Genomic DNA, 19557 nt, shown 5'->3' on the forward strand with positions numbered 1-19557 from the left:
TGTGCAGTTCTGGGTTCGAATCCCAGTTAGGGCATGGATGTTTACTAACACTAACGAATTCCCTGGATAGATCGTGATCCCTTGGGAATATGTGAGTATCATATTATAAAAAAAATAGAATGTAGAACAGATATTCAATATATTGGGAGTGAGTGAAAATCTGCAGCATATCCAGGACTTTTTAAGATGTGGCTTGACACCTGCGCACTTCCCAGTCCGCTATTCCTTTGCCATGGAAACATTTTTTTTTTCAATCAGTAGACCTATAACACAAATGTAGGCTGTACCCAGTTACATATCCATTGTTATTTGGAATATAGGTAGCACCAACTACTACTGTACAACAAAAGTATAAAAATATCAAAAATTATATATACAATTGTTTCAATTGAAGAAATGATTAATTTAAGGAAAAAAACAAATTGAAAACTTACAGCCCATTTAAACTGCTGCTATTGTAGACAGCAAATATTACTCTTAGTGAGCAAAGAGTGTGTCATCTTATATAATGTATAAGATGACACACTCTTTGCTCACTAAGGGTAATATTATAAATAATAAGGGTAATATATGCAAATTTTTCACACCAATATAGACTGGTGTGAAAAATTTGTCTAGAAAATATGGCTGCTTATTATTGTTAAATTTTTGATATTTTTTAATTTTATTTTTATTATCAACCCCATATACTGTTGCTTTAATTCATTGTTTTTTTCTTGTAAAATTTATTTTGTGTCTCAAATTTATACATCTTTGCTCTATAACTTAATTTCTGCTGCTCTAAAGCTGTGTCGAATCCAATATTTTGCTGCTTCAAAAATTGCTCCAAAATTGACTTCATCAATTCCCACCCTTGAAAAAAAACATTTTTACCAAAAAGTTTGAAAATAGACAAAAAAGGGCATTTTGCCTGAACTTCTGAGAAGAAACCTGATCATCATTGGGTATTTTCTGCTGATTTATATGTATAGTACATATGTGAAAAACCAATAAACTTTAGACTAGATACAGAAAAATAGAGATAAAGATGTACAGATAGAGAGAGATCTAGCTATACACTCCACACCACTTAATACACTTACATCGGGACTTTGGGTTTCTTATAATAATAACCAAATGACTATATCTGAAAAAAGTCCTGTTTGCAATACTGTTGCCATACATCCTGTTTGATTGAACAGGGTGTGTATGGTAAATGGGTGTTGGTCAAACGGGTCAGCTGTTTTCCTTTTTACACAATTGGTGGCAAATTGTTCAATCGTTCCAATTTTTAAAATTCTAAAATGGAAGTTTTGTGGTTTTTTTTGCCTTTGAATAAAAAAATGCAGCATTTTTTTATTCAATCATTGTGAGCTGTTAGAATGGAAGTATGATGTATATTATGAATCAAGATACTTTTTATAATGCACAGTATGTTTCACACATTCCCTTGAGAAAGTCTCCCAGGAAAAATAAATTTGAATCTGTTCAACTATAAAATAAACTGATCAAGAATTCAACGGAAAAAGTTTTTTCTTTATATATTTCTTTCACTACAGGAAGGCCATTGCAAAAGCAGCTCTACAAGTATATGGATCCCAACAAGTACTACGTACTGATCTGATCACGACATTAAGTATGCAAATTTTTGTCAACAAGGAGGGATGTGAAGGAGCGCATGTTCTAGCCTCCTTCATAGTCTTGCAGCATGATAACTTACAGGGTAAAAAATAAAAAAATAAGTTTGGTTAAAGCTTAGCTTCAGAATGCACAAAAAAAACGATCATGTTATCCATAGTCTTGATAAATAAAAACGATTTTTTTGCCATGTTATGATATTGGTCTGTTCCATTCTTTACAAAAATAATACAGTACCCAAATGATAATATTATCCATGATTATATAACAAGTGGTATTGAATAAATACTTCTTCATGCACGAGGTAAAATAGTTTCCCCCGATTTTTTTTTATTATAAATCATTAATAAGTGATTCAGCATCCTGCTAAGCTCAGCTGTCATGTGGTTATAATGATGGTCTCTTAAAGCAAGGGTCTGGTCACTCTGCAGGTGGAATAGTGGTCGTTGGCTGAAATTGGTTTTCTGTGTGTACTTTTATTTGTATGAAGCTAAAATAAGTTTATGAATAGTGGAGACACGTGTAAAAAATTATATTATATAGGCTAATATGAAAATATGCATGTATAATTATTAATTAAGTCATTTTTAGAGATAATTTTAATTTTATTACTTTTATGTATTATTTTACTCTTTCAGCACAATATTTAAGTTGGCTTGTTTTTGTATTACTCTGCAATTGGGAATACGAGAATGCAAAAACATCATCCACACTTTATTTTTTTATAGTTTACTTACATAAATGTGGTAGTTAAACAAGCATGTTATTTTTCTACATAATCTCCTTCCTCTTAGATGCACTTGATCCAGTGGTCCACAAGTGTCCATATTTTCACATATTAGGTTTACAGCTGGTCGCCCTACTATGTATGCACTACTTCTGCTCTTCTTTGTCCATACAAAATTAACAATTTGTAAAGTATCTTTGAATGGCTCAAAGAAATGATAGTTGGAATGAGCGAGAGAGAGAGAGAGATCTTGTTATAGGATAGATGTTCCAGCACCTTGAAATGGTTTCAATGGTATTACTGGCCATTTGTGGGATCACATGTCATGCACTTTCTTTGACAATAGGCCTTGGCTGTTTGGTATAAAGTGATGGTTTCAGATTTTTGGCTACCATATCACAGTAGCTACTCATACACACTTCTATGTGGTAAAGCACTATCCTTGAACTGCACTTGTTCTCAAACTTTGGTCTCCCATGGCTCCCTTGACCTAGTCAACATATATCCGTGTCTTCCTAGAATAGTCTAACACGTAACTGCTTCAAATACAGAATAGGTACATATAATATATCACCAGCTTGTTGCGACACCCCTGGAGCTGCAATGCATGCTTTGAAAACCATTAATGTACTTGCGTTGTAAGTTTCCAATGAATTTCAGCTTCCAGCATGCCCTCTGAGTTAGTAGTGTCAAATCACTGTACCATCCACATGACTCAGGCAGCTCCATGCAAACCTAATTCATATACTACTATTACTTTATCACACGCCAACTCTTGTGATATCGCCACACATGAATTTACTACTGATCAAGTTGGGTTGAAATGAAGGTATCATCTATCTGTGGTCACCTCAGTTTCGGTAGGGGAAATAACATTTTATCTATGCTCTTTCCCAGAAAAGCAAACCCATAGGAAGACGAGCATCTTACCACTGTGCCACTCGAGCATTAATTGATGAACTGTGACAACAGGTAGATTCCAATAAGTTACAGACTTTCCTGGACTGTGCTGCTTGTCTTGTGACTTATCATCTTGTTCACATCAGTGCATGCTGGATAATGAGTAGTGCAGATGCATTTTAATAATTTCTTAATATTCTTATATCCAGTTGAAAAGGTTACATGTCAATATATGCATACAAAAATTTGTACATATACCATATATATATATATATCTTCAAACTGCCATATTCTTGATGTCTTTACATAATACTTCATTTTGTTGGAGGAAAAAGGAAAAAAAAAAATTTTGGTTATACAGATAATAAATTTTTTTCCAGACTTGTATCAATATGAAAGTGATGAAACATTCTCGACAAGTTGGCCACCTCGTAAAGAATCAAAAGGTCAGACTCGCAGACACAAGTATTTCTGGCAGTACAACTTGCAGTCCCGAGGAGTGAAAACTCTCAATTTGATGCCACTAACAGAAGAAGGTGATCCACATATCCTTAACGATGTGAAAGACCCTGTTTTCTCGGAGGAGTGCACTTTGCCGGTGAAACATTCGGGTAAAGCAAGAAAAGGTGATGGCAATGATCTTACACCGAACCCTCGTAAACTGTATACCATTGGTCTTGAACTGAAAAAACTTAACAAGCTGATTTATAACCTCAGTCCAAACCACGAATTGAGTGGTCATGGAAAACCATTATCAAGAAAAGAAAAAAACAAACTTGCCTCAAGGTAAATATCAATATTCTATTGAATGCAATGCATTATAAATTTCATATGACTCTAACTATATCAACTTGTTTTATATATTAAACTTATTGGGTTTTTTTTTAAGTTTGGAGTAGATCCAATTTACTTCATTAGTTTTGAGTTTGAATAGCTTTTATCCTTTACTTTGAATTTGAAAAAAACTACATTGCTCGACATGATAGATGAGCATTTTTAGACTGTTTTGATGAACAAAAAAATATGTAGTTTGTTTGAAAAAGCAAAAAAAGGTAATGTTTTGTTGCATAAACATTGGCAACACTGGCTTTGATTATGGTCTTTTTTCTTTCCCCTTGCAGTCTCTTTGTCATTACTAAGATGTGTCTGGTTCGAGTAACAAATGTGTAAAATGATGACACACAGATTCGAAATCCTGCCACATGTGAAATGCACTTTTCATCATTAAATTTCTTGTAAATTTTTTCAAGTTTGGAATAGATCCTATTGACTTTATTAGTTTCGGGTTTGATTAAAATAAAATTGGATTGCTCAAAATGGCATTTTCAGATTATTTTGATAAATAAAAATGAATGTAGCTTATTTGAAATAGCTAAAAGGTTATAAAGTTATATTTTTTGCATAAACATTGGAGTCTGATTTGAGTAACAAATGTTTACAATGATGCTGTGCAGATTGAAAATCGTGCCATTTGTGAGATGCACTGTCATAAATTTTCTGAATGCAAATGAGAAAATTTGCTCCCAGCAGCAAAATTCACTAAGAAATTGTTTCAGTTTATACAAATACAAATTCATTACATTATGCAAAATGGCGAATGAGGTGGCAGAATAAAAATATGGATGGCAAATATAACCAGAATACAGCAACCTCTAGTATAAAAGCATATATATCTCGAGAGAAAAAACTAATAATTAATACTATATGATATACTGCCGATAAAAAAGATTATGGTTATCTTATTCTAAGTATGGATAGCTTCTTGATTTATTCTACTATTTTTATCGTACTTCTTTTGAAATGTCTCAATTGTCTTAGAATTCACAACCCCTAGAGATAAGCTATGTTATTTATTAACACTTCTATTAGAGAAAAACTCTCTGCTATACCACAACCTGAAATTGTCCCTTACAAAACGGTACTGGTGGCCCTTTGTCAAAGCAGTTAATTGATGGTGTATTAATAACTCATGGTCCATCCTGTTGAAAATTTGAAGCACTTGGATCATTTTCCCCCCATCCCCACAGACACCCACCTGTGTTTCTCCAATGTAAACGTATTCAAGAAATGATAACTGAATGAACATAATGTAATGGTCTTTATGTTTTTACAATGTTTATGACTGAAAAAAAAGTAGTTTCAGGCTGCACCCATGCAAAAAATGTATCGTGTAGCATTTCAGGATAGATAAATTTACTGATAAATTTGAATTTTTCTGACACTGATAGGCTGATTTGTAGGCTAAAACGATGATTTTTTTCTTTCTTTCTCAAGGGTTTGCAGGTTGAAGAAAAAAGCCCAACATGAAGCAAACAAAATAAAATTGTATGGGCTCCAACAAGAGCACAGTAAGTCAAATAGTTTGAATTTATCACATGGATAAATTAGTGATTATCTAGCTCAGTAAAGAGTATATAAGAAAGGTTACCCACCCATGAGAGTATAACCCTCAAGTCAGAAATATACCTTTCCGCATGCACAAGAGAGAATTTCCTTTTTTTTTTTATCCTGTATAGAAAATTATCTATAGGCAATTTAGCAGCTTACTGAGCTCATAATTTATTCACAATCGATCCAGACAGACTGCACAGTGTCATGCCAAACCAAAAAAAAATAATAATAGGAAAAGTGACACACCACTACATAACGCTCCTGCTGTGTTGTCGTCAAGTTTGAACTCTTAAACAAAGCATTTTTATTTAGCTAACGTCCATGTTACAGCTAGATCATACTAAAAACTCTTAAAATGATTCCTCTCTCACTGCTGATATTTAATTTTCACTATTTAAAACACTTACACCATCTGGTGGTGTTTATTTAAATGTTCAAATCACAGTATTTCACCCCAAAATCAAACATTTCACTTGTAACCACAAAATGATTCTAATCAAGTTTCATATACTATCTCACACTTCAAATCATTCAATTTTTCACGTTAAGGAAAATTAAATTTCCTAAAATTTATTTACATTGCAGAAAGACTTCTCACTGTACTGATTGATTTAAAACGATTGCTTAAATATAAGGTTGAGCATTTTCAAGAGTCTTCTAATGTGCCATGTTCTCCGAAGATGGATAGCTACCTAAGGCTGCATGGTAAGATTCAGTTCTTGTTATTTCTGTAGATGAATTAAAGAGAGTAAGACATTCAGAATTAATGAATTACGAATGTGGATAACATAACTATTTTTTTTTTTGGAATTGAAAATTTTTAATGTGTGGTCTCTTCTAATCTCAAGCTTCTGAAAAATGTGGTTTTGACATAATGTAAAAACTAGGGCTGGGAATCGGTTAAAATTTTTAAATGGTTAATTAAAAGTTTTCAATAAATTAATTTACTGATTAATCTAATATTTTTTATAACCATATAATATTAATTGAGGCTATAAAAATAACAGATACTAACCCTCAACCTGACAAATATAATTCGCCCCTTTCAAATAGCTTTAAAAAATAAATTTTATTGATTTGGCACACCTATTTGCAAGATGTAAGCAAATAAAGGAAATAGATTAACCTTTTGCGGTAATCTTCTTATCCATATATTATGATATGCCCATTGACGAACATTGATTATATGTGAATTTATATGCATAGCTGCCAAGTCTCCCGAATTTTCCGGGAATCTTGCGAATTTTAGCTTCATCCCTCGACCTCCCGAAAAGTTCTTAAATCTCCCGAATTTTTACAAAAATCACAAAAAATCCCTAATTGTCCCTAAAAATTCTTTACTTCATTTAAAAGAATCCCCGCTTATAAAAACAATCCCTAAGGAATTTCTTGTGGAGCATGAAGGCTCTTTTCTTTCTCCTTTCGAAATGACATCAAACGTTGTAAATGGGGAAATTCCTCTGATGGTAACAAGAAAGTTGTTTGCCTTATCGTGCAGGGAAATAGCTTGGCAGCCAATAGTCCTGGATAATTATTGAAGATTATAGTGACGCGCATATGGTCAAAATTTCTTTTGTTGAAGTTACGTACATGCGATATAACAAAACATGAATACTGATGAGCAAAAACATATTTAATCAATTTTAAAGATACTTATTCCGATGAATTTCCTTTCATCAAACGTTCCGGAAAAGGGCTGACTTTTCCTTTTTGTACAAGTTGTGTTACGGACATAAACATCGGTCATGGAAAGACTGCCATCATCATTCGTGTGAAATGAAAAAAAAAACATCAAGCAAGTGTCACAAAAAGTCAGTGTTCTTTAAAAATTGACTCTTTTTTCCCTTCGTCTTCCGATGATTTTGGGGTCATTCGCGCAGAATGTTTGTTCACTGCGTTTCTGATTGAACACAATATTTATTTATTTTTTTAGATCTAAAGTTTGAAGTTTTGACCTCCAATTTCACTTGTTTTTTGCATGGGGATTATATTCCCCAACGCTTTAACTTTTATGTGTGGAAAATCCCTATTTTATTTGAAAAATCCCTTTCGTATTTATTAGGGAGTGGTTTTAGCATAAAATACGGGTTTGCGTGAAAATCTCCAGAATTTTCATTTTCAAAAGTTGGCATTTGTGCATATGTAATATTTTTATTTATTATTCTGAAGATATTTAATAAAATTTCAGACACACCCATCCTCCGGGAACGCTTCGATATCTCAATGAGATGGGAAGCGGGGTGTGTTTGGTTGTCAAAGGTAATCTGCTTAGCAAAACTCACGAGCTTTAGGGATAGACATCCAGGACCTTCTTCATTGTGGAGGAGTTGTTACAATGTACCCACTATACAAACAAAGTAATATTGATTCAAATATTTTTAAATATGGTCAGCTATCCAAAATGTTATACATAGATACATAATTGAAGACATCTGATCGGTTTTTTTAAACAAATCAAGTCAAATATTACACTTTTTCTCGAATCTTCATCAGTTTGATCATGCCAATTAACTCAACTAAAATTTTTAACTGTGATCAATCAACATTTGGTTGATTAACCGACCCAATTAATCAATAAATCTCACCAGCCCTAATAAAAAGAACTTTTCTTTATTTATTAAAGCAGTGTAAAGTGACATGGTGAGTTTATGTTGGGAAAGGAATTAAAGTTCTGCTGCAGCAAAAAAAAGAAGCTAAAATGTATTGCAATTGTTATATCTCTGGGCCTGTCAAATATCAGCTAATAGACCCAGTAATTTAAGGATGTGAGGGACCGTGGTAACATCAAAATGGATTTCTGGTTTTGTAAATCGCCCATATACAAGGAAAATCCTTAAACTCTTCCTGGCTTGAAAGAAGCCATTTACCATAGAGTCTCTATTATTCGAGGTTCCGGATAATCTAAGATGCTGATTTTTTTAAATTGCTTTTCGAAACTTCTCATTTTCACCAAGGAAACTTTTTATTTTGTTTCGTTTTCTCTATGAATGCAAGTAATTCCAGTTTAAAGGAATTCTTAATCCATTGAGAGAGTCTCTGGCGGATTCCTATGCCAGAATTTTTCACAGTCCTCTATAGTAAATTTATAGTGTAAAAAAATAACATATCATCCCCAGGGCTCGAGTTCTCATTAGCCTCTCTTATGCAGAGTCCATGGGTCTTGGTGGTTGTGTAATGAATAATGAATTAAGCTGTTAAACTGAGGGGAAAACGGAGGAGTAGGTACCTTCACCCCCCCCCCCCCACACCTCTTAAAAAGTTATTTTCTATTATTTTTCGGGCAATCCAAGATGGGCTCTGTCTCGTTCACCTTTGCTTATCAGTACTTTACTGTGTAAATTGGTAGTTATTCTTACTCTTATTGCTATTTCATGCTTCAAAAATGCCTACAATATCTATCATGTAATATTACATTCTCTCTCTCTCAAGATGTAGTCTTCACAAAGAGCTGACATAGGTAATCTCTTAATAAAGCTTTTGTTTGTCAGTTTAATACTGTCATGTGGAGTTGTCATCGAAACTCATTGCTATTTTTTTCACAGTTATTTTAACAGTTAATGCTTTTCTTAATGGCTCTGACATGATTGTTGAGCACAAACATCAAATAAAGTGTACTGTAATACCGACTTATATCTCCTCTTAAATTTAAGTCATTTTGCATTTATGTTGTCACAGAATGCAACAAAAATGTCATTTCATGTCTTTGCACAGAAGTTTATATTATTTAAATGGGCTTTTTCAATTGACTTCCAGTAATCCGACACACCCTGGTCTAATACGCGCTGAATTAGTGAGAGTATTCTGTATTTATCTTCCTTTTCCCCTCTTCTTCCTAAAAAGAAAGGGGCATTTATCAGTGGAAAAATTCACCTCAACTTGAGTCTTTTTCTTACTTATGATGTTAATTTTGGAACAAATAACTAGCATAAATTGGGATATTACTGTATGTGCAGTTCTATATGCATGCCTCAATTATTTCAGCTTCTAGGAGACACGTTTATAAGGAAAATTGTTTTATCCATGCTTTGTATATTAAATATTTATATTACTGGTGAACAATATGTATCTAAAGAAAACTATACAATTTCCCTCTTCTGTTCATTTCAGAACCAAAAAAAGTTGCTGGCAACACTACAGAATTTGTTAATGAAATACTTGAGAAAGTAGCTAAAGGAGAACCTGATGGTGGTCTGGGAAAACTGTAATTCTATTTCGATAATTTTCCCTGGACATGGATGTCAAACTTGTTTATTATATTGGTATCGAGTTTATCAATTCACTTCTGCTATATATATATAATTTAGGACTTGCCCGTATTTAAACCGCAACATTTGTAGTTACATGTTTGGGGATTTTTTTTTTTTCATGTGTGTGTTTATGTCTGTATATTTAAAAAGATCCCAAGGCAGATTTCATATTCCTCATGTTATTTTATCTAGTTTTTTTTCTTTTGAGCAGGCCTTTTTTTGTGTTTTTATCACTGATCATATATATATTCTATGCCTTTTTTATTTTAGAACGGAGTGGGGTCGTGCTCTCACTTTTTTTTTAATTGCATTTATATTTATCTCTGTCATATTGATGTGACAAAAAATCTGTCCGAAAGATATAAATATGAAGAAAGTTCTTTTATTTTTTTTTAGAAAGGAAGTAAACAATTAAAAAGAATTAAAAAAAGGAAGGTTCGATGGGGGTTGATTTTACAGAAATGTATTTTCAGAATTACATTTATAGATAACAGTTCAAGAGAAACTTTACCCTCAGTATGTTGTAAATAAGAATGTCCAATTCTTATCTGTAATCCACTGTGAGTGGGCTACAGGTTTATTTTCCCTCACAGAACCTCTTTTTGACATTAATTTATAATATAAATGAAGATAATTGATTTTTGCCAATTATTGGTTTAAAAATTGAGATTTCTACCATCCTATATCATTTGAACAATATTAATTAAAATTTATTTTCTTACAATTAAGGCTGGTCATCCACTGAAAGCTATTACAAGCAATAATGAATTGTATTTATGCTCAAGACTGCTATAGTAGTCTACTGCACACACACAACTTTTAATCGCTCGTAATACCTTCCAATAGACAACCAGCCTGAAACAATAGTTTTAGAGTGGAATCAACTTGTATCGAAAGCTGATGCACTTTCTCTGTCCATGGATTTCAAGGACTAGTTCAACAAAACTTTAGTGCAGAAATCTTTGAGCTGAATTAGTCATCAGTACGGTTTTGTATACTTTTCATTGATAAAAGGAATAATTTTGATGCCGGATATTAAACCTCATTGAGGAACTACTACTAAGGTATTTCTATAGCCTGTAAGATCTCTCAGAGTAGTTTTGAGTTATTGTAGTCCACAAACGATACTTGTAATCTGAGAAAATGTATATATCAAGGGTATATAAGTCTGTGTTATCACCCCCTGTGATAGCATTGGTCACAAATTTCAGTTAAGAAACGTTATGATTTCATTGTCTCTAGTCAGTCTACAACAACATTTCTTTTACATAAAGCTGCTTTCTTGCAGCAAAACTAAACTAAAACTTCTCTTAGGAAAGTCTTAAAAAATCTTTGAAAAATGAATGTGTGTGAAGATTTTATACCAGTACAGTCAAACCCTGTTATAGGGAACTTCAAGGGATTGAACATTAGGTTCATCCAATCTAATAAGAGAACATCCTACCAGACAGGACCAAAAAATCATTTTTTATGTCCGTAAGTTCGTTATAAGTCATGCTCACTGTAGCAGGGTTCAGCTGTATATAAGATTTTGTCTGTGATAATGTTTATCATGATGGCTATCATGACTCCGTGCCGAACTTTGTCAGAAATTCTACTTACTTATCTCAGCCTAAAACTACTTTTCATTCATGTTGAAATTTTATCCTAAGTGCCAGAATATCTGAGAATAATATAGCCTTATGTATATCAATGTTTTTTTTCCCCATTCAGTCGGACCTCTGGATACCAGGTAAGAGGATCAACCAGTTAGTTGAATACTTTTTCCTAGTCTCATCCAGTTTCCATACATTGATAGAAAATGAAATGGGATAGGTAAATAGTGCTTATTTATGGGATAAACTGCAAAACTGATTGTTATTTTCAGCTCAGAATCTTCAAACATGATGTAAATAGCACTCCCTAAGTGTTCATTGAATTTTTCTATCAGTTTTCTTGTCCATCTGTTTGCACAAAAGATAAAGATCATTGTTTCTCAACTGCCGGGTCATGGCCCATTACCAGGTTTTAACATTAGCCAAACTGGGCTATTAGTGATTATATGTTTTAGTCCCCTCGCTCCATTTATTTCCCATTAGTTGTGTAAAGGATCAGGCTTTCATATCACAAGAATAAATTAACCAGGGCATGTACTTCCAAAGGTTGAGAATCATTGATGTAGATGATGATGAGTAAATTCTATTCATTCATAATTTTGTAATACAGTAAGAATGTAATGAAGCAGTTTCACTGTATTTTGCATGACAGATAAGTGGATAAATTGCTTAAGCAGATATTTTTTTACAATCTCAAAGATATCCTCCACAGGTTCGACTGCATTAATGATGTTGGTCTAATTTGCCTCCAGATTTTTGCCACAGTATTTGTGAATAAAGCGTGCACTAAATTAGAGTGAAAGTGGAGAAAAACCTTTTTTAAGAGAAAGTATGCTGTATAGAAAATATTTTTAAACCCCCTTCCCTCAAGGTCATGGAGTTAAACCCATAGTACAAATTGTGAAAACGTGTGATGAATCAACATTGAATATGGGTGATGAAAGAAAACGTCTAAAAAAAGCAAAGCGTAGCTTAACATCAAAAATACTCTTTATTTTCAATTATTTGTTAATTCATTGTGTTGTAGTTAATGTGCAACGAACTTTTCCAAAAATGAACCCAGTGCTTTCAAATTAAAGGAATAAATAAATATATATCTTTTGATATCTTCATTTCTGAAAAGTGAGAGTAATGTGATGGTTAATGTATATTTACAGAGCGAGAATTATTTTCTGACAGAGTTGTTAAAATATTGTATATAAGTCTATATATTCTCTGTGTATGTATGTATATATATAGTTCACTACCTCTTCTAAAAATTGTTATGTAGTCAAGTAGTTTATTGTATTTCAGGAAATTATATCATTTATGTATAAATTGTAGTTAAAACAATTCTGATAAAAATCAATATTTATCAAGCTTGTACATCCAAATTAATTGAAAAAATATGTACATATAAATAGAGCAATTTTTTTAACAGCACTGTTAAACTTGCAGGAATATGTGAAAAAAAAGGGGAATATATGCTTTTTTCATATCATACAAAATGTGGCTTACTATTCAGTGTAATATTGTATGTAATAATGAAAACTATTGATAAGAGGAAAAAAATTAATCTTAGCAATCACTTCAGACCGTTGGCTGTAAATAGATTTTTTTTTTTTTTTCTTGCAAAGTGTATATAGTACTAGTCATTCAAATATTGTTGATTTTCGTTTTTTTAATCTTGAATTCTATTCGAAATTTTAAAAGCAGGGTGTTTCAAAAGTTTTTGTAGTTTGGCGTTTGATTACTAAATAATCAAAAATATATAACTGGTACTTTGCAAAGTATTACCGGTATGTGTGTATGTTTCATTTGAAAAATATTCAGGCTGTTCCAAGATAGCCTGTGACTGTGTCATAAACTAACAAGATTGTTGAACTCGTGCATTTAGATACATTAGCAAAGTTGTTGATTTATAAAAGTTTTCATTGATTACCGCAATATTTGCTTCAATACATTGACCTCACATTCTGAATGACTATTAATGCTGGACAAAGACTCTTAATAGGTGTCATGATCATTTAAAAACTATATAATGTTTTGGATATGTGACACAATGAATAAAATATCTGAGTGAAATAATAATAAAAGGAACAGAGATGAACCTGTTTGAAGGTGAGACACAGTATCTAATGTTATTTTTAATGCACAGTTTCATTTTCTTTGATTAATTTTATTTCATTGTAGCCATTTTATGCATCCTAAGACGAATGTTTATTTTACACTCTCAAGCTCTAATTATAATTAAACCAGGATGTATAGTCTGAAGTAGATTCTCAACAGCTTTGTTTCTTTGCGATTCATTAGGATTTAAATCTGAGCATAGTGATCAACTTTACTCATTAAAAAGGAAGAAACATCAGTTCTCTTCAAAGACGACTTCAAATTAATTTTATATTTTAAATCCACATATGGGTATTTAATACTTTCTTTTCCTTATTACTTATAATTCTGGTCTATTGCAGTTCCTGTAATTCACTACATATTAAAAACTTCAAATGTGAAAGTTTCTTCAAAGCAATATGTTTATCACATGTGATGAGCATATATGTAAAAAAAAGTGAAATTGTTCTTTACTTTAATGTATTAATGAAAAAACTTTTGAAACACACTGTGCAAAAACATGTATAAACCAAAAAATTAGTAAATTCTTTATCACATCAGCAAATCTATGGCTTTCATGTACGGAGAAAAAAAACTTGTTCATAAAATTATTGAAAATGTTCATCTTTTGATTGAAGTTCATTTGATTTTGATATTAAATAAAAATAATGTTGATGTTGAAGGTTTTGATTCTATAAAATTTTCTATGAGGCAAAAGGATAGAATGCAATTAGATGTTTCTCAATAGAATCACTGATTAGTGAAATCAGCTATTTATTGTGCACATTTATAAAAAACCTGAAACCGAATTAATACAAATTTAGTTTATAAAATTATTGCTTCTGCTTGCTTAAAATCATTTAAAAATTTTGTTTCCATATTTTTACCCACTAAACTCTTTGAATTAAATTGTGAACCTGTTTTCTGGTATGAATTTTAGATAGTTAATTGAATTTGCCTTCTCTCACATTTTATCAGTGGTGTGTAGCTATAGTAAAAATGCAGAAAACAACAACATAAATAAATAGACTTCCAGTCTGTCATTTTCTCTACACAGAGCCGGCAAACCTTCAACATGATATTTGCATAACATGAAAATTCAAGCATTTGCCCTTTTTATTAAAAAAAAGTATGGAAGTGAGATGGCAGCATCACCAGAACACAAAACACACATAACACATTAGGACCACGCATACATACACATCACGTTTCAGCATATACCAATTCATTAGAAATTCTGCATAGAAATACGTATGAAGTGCATGTGTGGTTAAGTAGTAGTATTCTGTATTTTGGGCTCATGACTGTAACTTTTTCAATAATGCAGCTGTGTCTTTTTTGGTGCAATGTGCACTTTAACTCTTCAGATGTGTTCACATAAATATTTGAGCATTGTAAAGAAAATTGGATCTAAAGGAATATGATGCAGAAATAAAACCACACTTTATAGCAGGCATTAACACAGAATTTACAATCTTTAATCAAAATTCATCTGTGAATCAAAGAATCAAATGTGATTCTATCAAGTGGGAGTCCACTGTATTATAAATCAAATTATATCAGTGCTTGAATTTCAACGATTTGATAATTTGCTGTGTGTGTTTTGTTTCTGTACTAATTTTATTTGAACAGTTTTGATTTTAGTGTTCATAGACAGAGAAATTTAGATGCACTCATTGTATAAATTATATATATGCTCTTTATTAACTTCTTAGATGTATGTCCAGCGACCTGATCATCTTGCATTATTGTATACATACATATTTGTGTGTATGCTTAAATAAATATATTAAGGATATATAATATGCATCCACTTAAAAAGTGCTTATGATAGAATTTAGTGCAGTGTTAAATGTATTTGAAAATGTGTAAAATATTTCTTTTTAATTGCCTGATAATTCAGTATAATGTGTAAAAAATATTATTTTTAACACTTGATTGATTTTTACATATTATAAATTACTTATGAATGTTAAGAATTGTCAAATATATTAACGTTGCAAATATGTATGGCTAGGTCCACAAAATAAAGATATCGATGATGCTATTCCTCAATAATATATTTAAGTGATAAATTGTTGGTAAATTCTTTTTATTATCACAAAAATTAGAACTTTTCCTGGTTTTAATTTATACAAAAAATTGATATGTTTTTAAGACATAAAATTTTAATTAGTCGACGTGTTTTGGCTCTACAGTGGAGAGCCATCCTTCGTGGTCAGAAATCACAGAAATGAGTCGTGGAGGGGTGATGTTTATGTATGGTCATCCGGAGAGTTCACCTTTGTATTTGCTGAGGCAGAGTAGTCTTTGGATGCGAATTGGGGCGCCATCTGTTGCAAAGTGTTGAAAATTCTGTCTTGACTGAGGTTGATAAAGCCTGTCCAAGCTGATGAAATAGGTGGCGTGTTCCTTCCATCATTAACAAGGAAATCCTGGCAAGTTCTGATGAAGTATCCCTCGAGAAAATTCAGTTCAGAATCATGTGTTGCTTTTTTAAAAACAGACGCTTTCTCAAAATCAAAATTATGTGAAAGTTGCCAACAGTGTTGGGCAATAGTCGAACTATTTGTCTGTCCTTTCTCAACATACTTTCGGTGTTCGAGAATTCGAATTTCTCCTAGTTTGGCCAATTTACCTTTTTTTCCCCCAATTCTTCATCCCATGCGAGAATTGCGAAAAAGGGTATATTGGCCAAACTAGGAGAAATCTGAATATTTGAGTTCTTGAACACCGAAAGCATATTGAAAAGGGACAGACAAATAGTTCGGCTATTGCCCAACACTGTGGAAACTTTCACATAACTTTGATTTTGAGAAAGCGTCTGTTTTTTAAAAAAAAAGCAACACATAATTCCAAACTGAATTTTCTCCAGAAATACTTCATCAGAACTTGCCAGGATTTCCTCGTTAATGATGGAAGGAACACGTTACCTATTTCGTCAGCTTGGACAGGCTTTATTAACCTCAGTCAAGCTAGAATTTTTAACACTTTGCAACAGATGGCACCCCAATTCGCATCCAAAGACTACTCTTCCTCAGCAAATACAAATATGAACTTTCCGGACGACCAGACATAAACATCACCCATCCACGACTCATTTGTGTGATTTCTGACCACGAGGTCCTGAAACGCGTCGACCAATTAAAATTTTACTTGTCTTAAAAATGTGTCAATTTTTTGTACAACTTCTTTTAAACTTTTTCTGATTTTGTAAACTTTCTGAATCATAGTCTTTGTTCAAATTCAAATTTTTTCAAAATTTCAATCACATTGTTTTAATTTTTGTCTGAATAAAATTGTTGAAAGTTATAAGATTGTTAAGATTTTTATTTAAAATTTTTTCAACACAAATATATACAGGAATAATTTATAAACAGTGCAATTTACATTTATACTTGTTATTAATAAATTAAATTGTTAATTTTTTATCAGAAGCAAAAGTGTAAGAAAAGGAAACGGGTAAACTTTGGCTTATTTTTAATAACCATTGATACTAAAAGAAACTTATCATAGGGAACGTTCATATAAGTGAATTTTTTTCTTTATCCAATTCACATATGAAACAGGGATTGTGTATATACTTGTTTGTCACCGAATATTGTTCTGACGAGTTATTTTGTTACTTCTGTGAAAATTGTTACTTTTTGTTATCAAAAGTACAATTGCTATTGCTCAATTGGATCTAGCGCCGTTGGTGTGTAATAAAGCTATGGTTGAATAAACAAAAATGTGTGTCAATTTATTTTGTGTTTGATCAACATTGTTTTGAAAAAAATTAAAATTGTTAGAGCTACAAACACATCCATGCCCAAACCAGGATTCGAATTCTGACTTAAAAAGTAGAAGACCCATACACTTACCACTTGGTTGTGAGACTTTAAGGAGCAGCTCGAATAGAGAAGCCTTGTTAGAGTATTTTTGATTTATTTTCCTCATATAACTTCAATTCTGTATGTGCTTAGCTGGCTAACAAAAAGAAATTTTTGTATCTGGCATGTGGCGTGTTTATAGTACAGTAGAACCTCGATTATCTGAACACATAGGACGAAAAGTGTTTAAAAGTTCGGAAAATCAATTTCGAAACTAATTCGATAATGTAAAGGAATAAATTGGAATTCAGCAACAAATGATTACCCCCCCCCCTCCCACTCCGGCAATAAGAACCGTTATAAGAACTGTACTACTAAACCATTCATACACCTCGTCCATATTCCTCTGCGGAACTTGATAAGAAGTTCCGCAGTCATAAGAACTTGTCGTTGTTGTCAGAATGCGCACTCCTCCCTCTCATTAAGGCGCCCTTAAGATCAAGATAAATTCGTCAGGTGAAAAAAAAGATGGCAGCTAAATCTGCTCCTATAACTACGTAAACTGCACCCGGATCCACCCCTACTTATACCTATAGCTCACAGGTACGGTATGTACAATAGAACGAAACTATTGAGTTGTGAGATAAGAGGATTCAAGTTCCAAAAAAACACCAACTGTTGGGTATCATTGACTATAGAAAACTGAAGGTGAGTTAGATTAAAAAGGTGTTCGGTTGACCGAGTTGTTCGAATAAACGAGGTTCTACTGTAATATCTTTATGAGATGACTATCACAGATGGCACTCCCTCCTTTCAATGATCAAATTTCACTTCCACTCCAGATGAGCAAATGTGAGCTAAAGCAATACTAGTCCCATGGAGAATGAATCTTAATTCAGTATGTGAGATGCGATACCTCTTCGGAAGGCCCATGTGAGTAACGTGTTGAAGGAAAGAAAAGACAATGGAGGGAGAGAAAGGTGAAATTCTTGGAGCAAAGGTTGAAGGAGACGGTCAAAAAAAGTGAGAAGTGATCATCTCTCCTGCTGGGCTCCGGTTGCACCAATGTAAAAAATTGAGCCAAAATATATTGTAATAGAATATATGGGTAAAATTAATAAAATATATTAAAAAGTGAACTCTTAGTTCATCGTTACACAGTACATCTATCTCCAGTGGTCATAGCCAAGGAAGTGAGTGAAAGGATTGTTTTCTAAAATGAAATCTTGTCCACAATTGTGAAATAAAACAGAATTTATTTTATTTTATTTATAAATTACACAAAAAAGTATAATTTAAATTTATTTCAGATTTGCGCCTAAAATGGGGAGCATAACAATTAGGATGCCTTTTTCTATTTTCGCTTCCACATTGTGGTTATGCCATTGTCTTTTCCTTCATTTACACTTTCTTGCATTTCTTAACTATTTCCTTTAGAAAATTAAACCCTTCTATAAACAAGTTGAAATAAAGATGAAAGAATTTCTTAAACTGTAACTAAGGAAAGTTATTTTCTTGCTATTTTCTGTGGGAAAGTAGAGTAACAGAGTTTATTCATTTTGTGCTCAGATGGGGCAAAATGTTATGTGCCACTTTTTTAAATTTCATGATAGCAAATTTGTAAATATTTTGCCAGCATGCAATGCGTTGGCTTTTTTACTCATTACAATTTGTCTTCATTGTTTCTCCATGAACTGAAATAGAAAGACCCTTCTCTCAGGGGCGTAGCCAGAAATTTCGTTCGGGGGGGGGGCCACTTTCATTTCGGGGGGGGACCAAAGTGACAGAACAATGGATTTGGCCATCTTTTTCCCTTTTTTCGGTCATTTTCTCACATTTCGGGGGGGACCAGACCCCCAAGTCCCCCCCCCCCCCCTGGCTACGCCCTTGCCTTCTCTAAAACGTTAACGAACAAAACTTTAGAATGCGAACAACTCATTTTTTGGAAAAAGTGACGAAACATTTTGCCATCTGAGCACAGAATTGTTGGTTTCTACTTTTTTTTTAAATTCACTATCAACTTATTTTTATATGCTGCGAGCACTTACTTTCTTCTCAATTTAGAGGTGTCATAATAGCAAAACCATCATTTTGCAGTTGCCCACTCCTATTTGGAACATAAATGGCATTTGTCAAAATGAGAAGGGTGAGTGATGAATATTCGTATTAAGTAAGCTGAC

General features: G+C 32.7%; 1 protein-coding gene across 1 annotated transcript in view; it reads left to right on the forward strand.

Moving 5' to 3' along the window:
* REPTOR (repressed by TOR) overlaps positions 1-17290 on the forward strand; it is a 53151-nt gene extending 35861 nt beyond the window's left edge. Inside the window, exons 3-6 of the mRNA XM_089245219.1 lie at positions 3625-4030; positions 5519-5592; positions 6221-6340; positions 9743-17290. Coding sequence (XP_089101345.1) covers positions 3625-4030; positions 5519-5592; positions 6221-6340; positions 9743-9840 — 698 coding nt within the window. The 3' untranslated portion in view covers positions 9841-17290. The remainder of the gene's footprint in view (positions 1-3624; positions 4031-5518; positions 5593-6220; positions 6341-9742) is intronic.
* Positions 17291-19557: the final 2267 nt, after the last annotated feature.

The sequence above is a fragment of the Pholcus phalangioides genome, unplaced genomic scaffold (genome assembly GCF_987345545.1).
Source record: "Pholcus phalangioides strain wild (caught in Gottingen) unplaced genomic scaffold, Ppha-v1.0 ptg000015l_1, whole genome shotgun sequence".
Lineage (NCBI taxonomy): Eukaryota > Metazoa > Arthropoda > Arachnida > Araneae > Pholcidae > Pholcus > Pholcus phalangioides.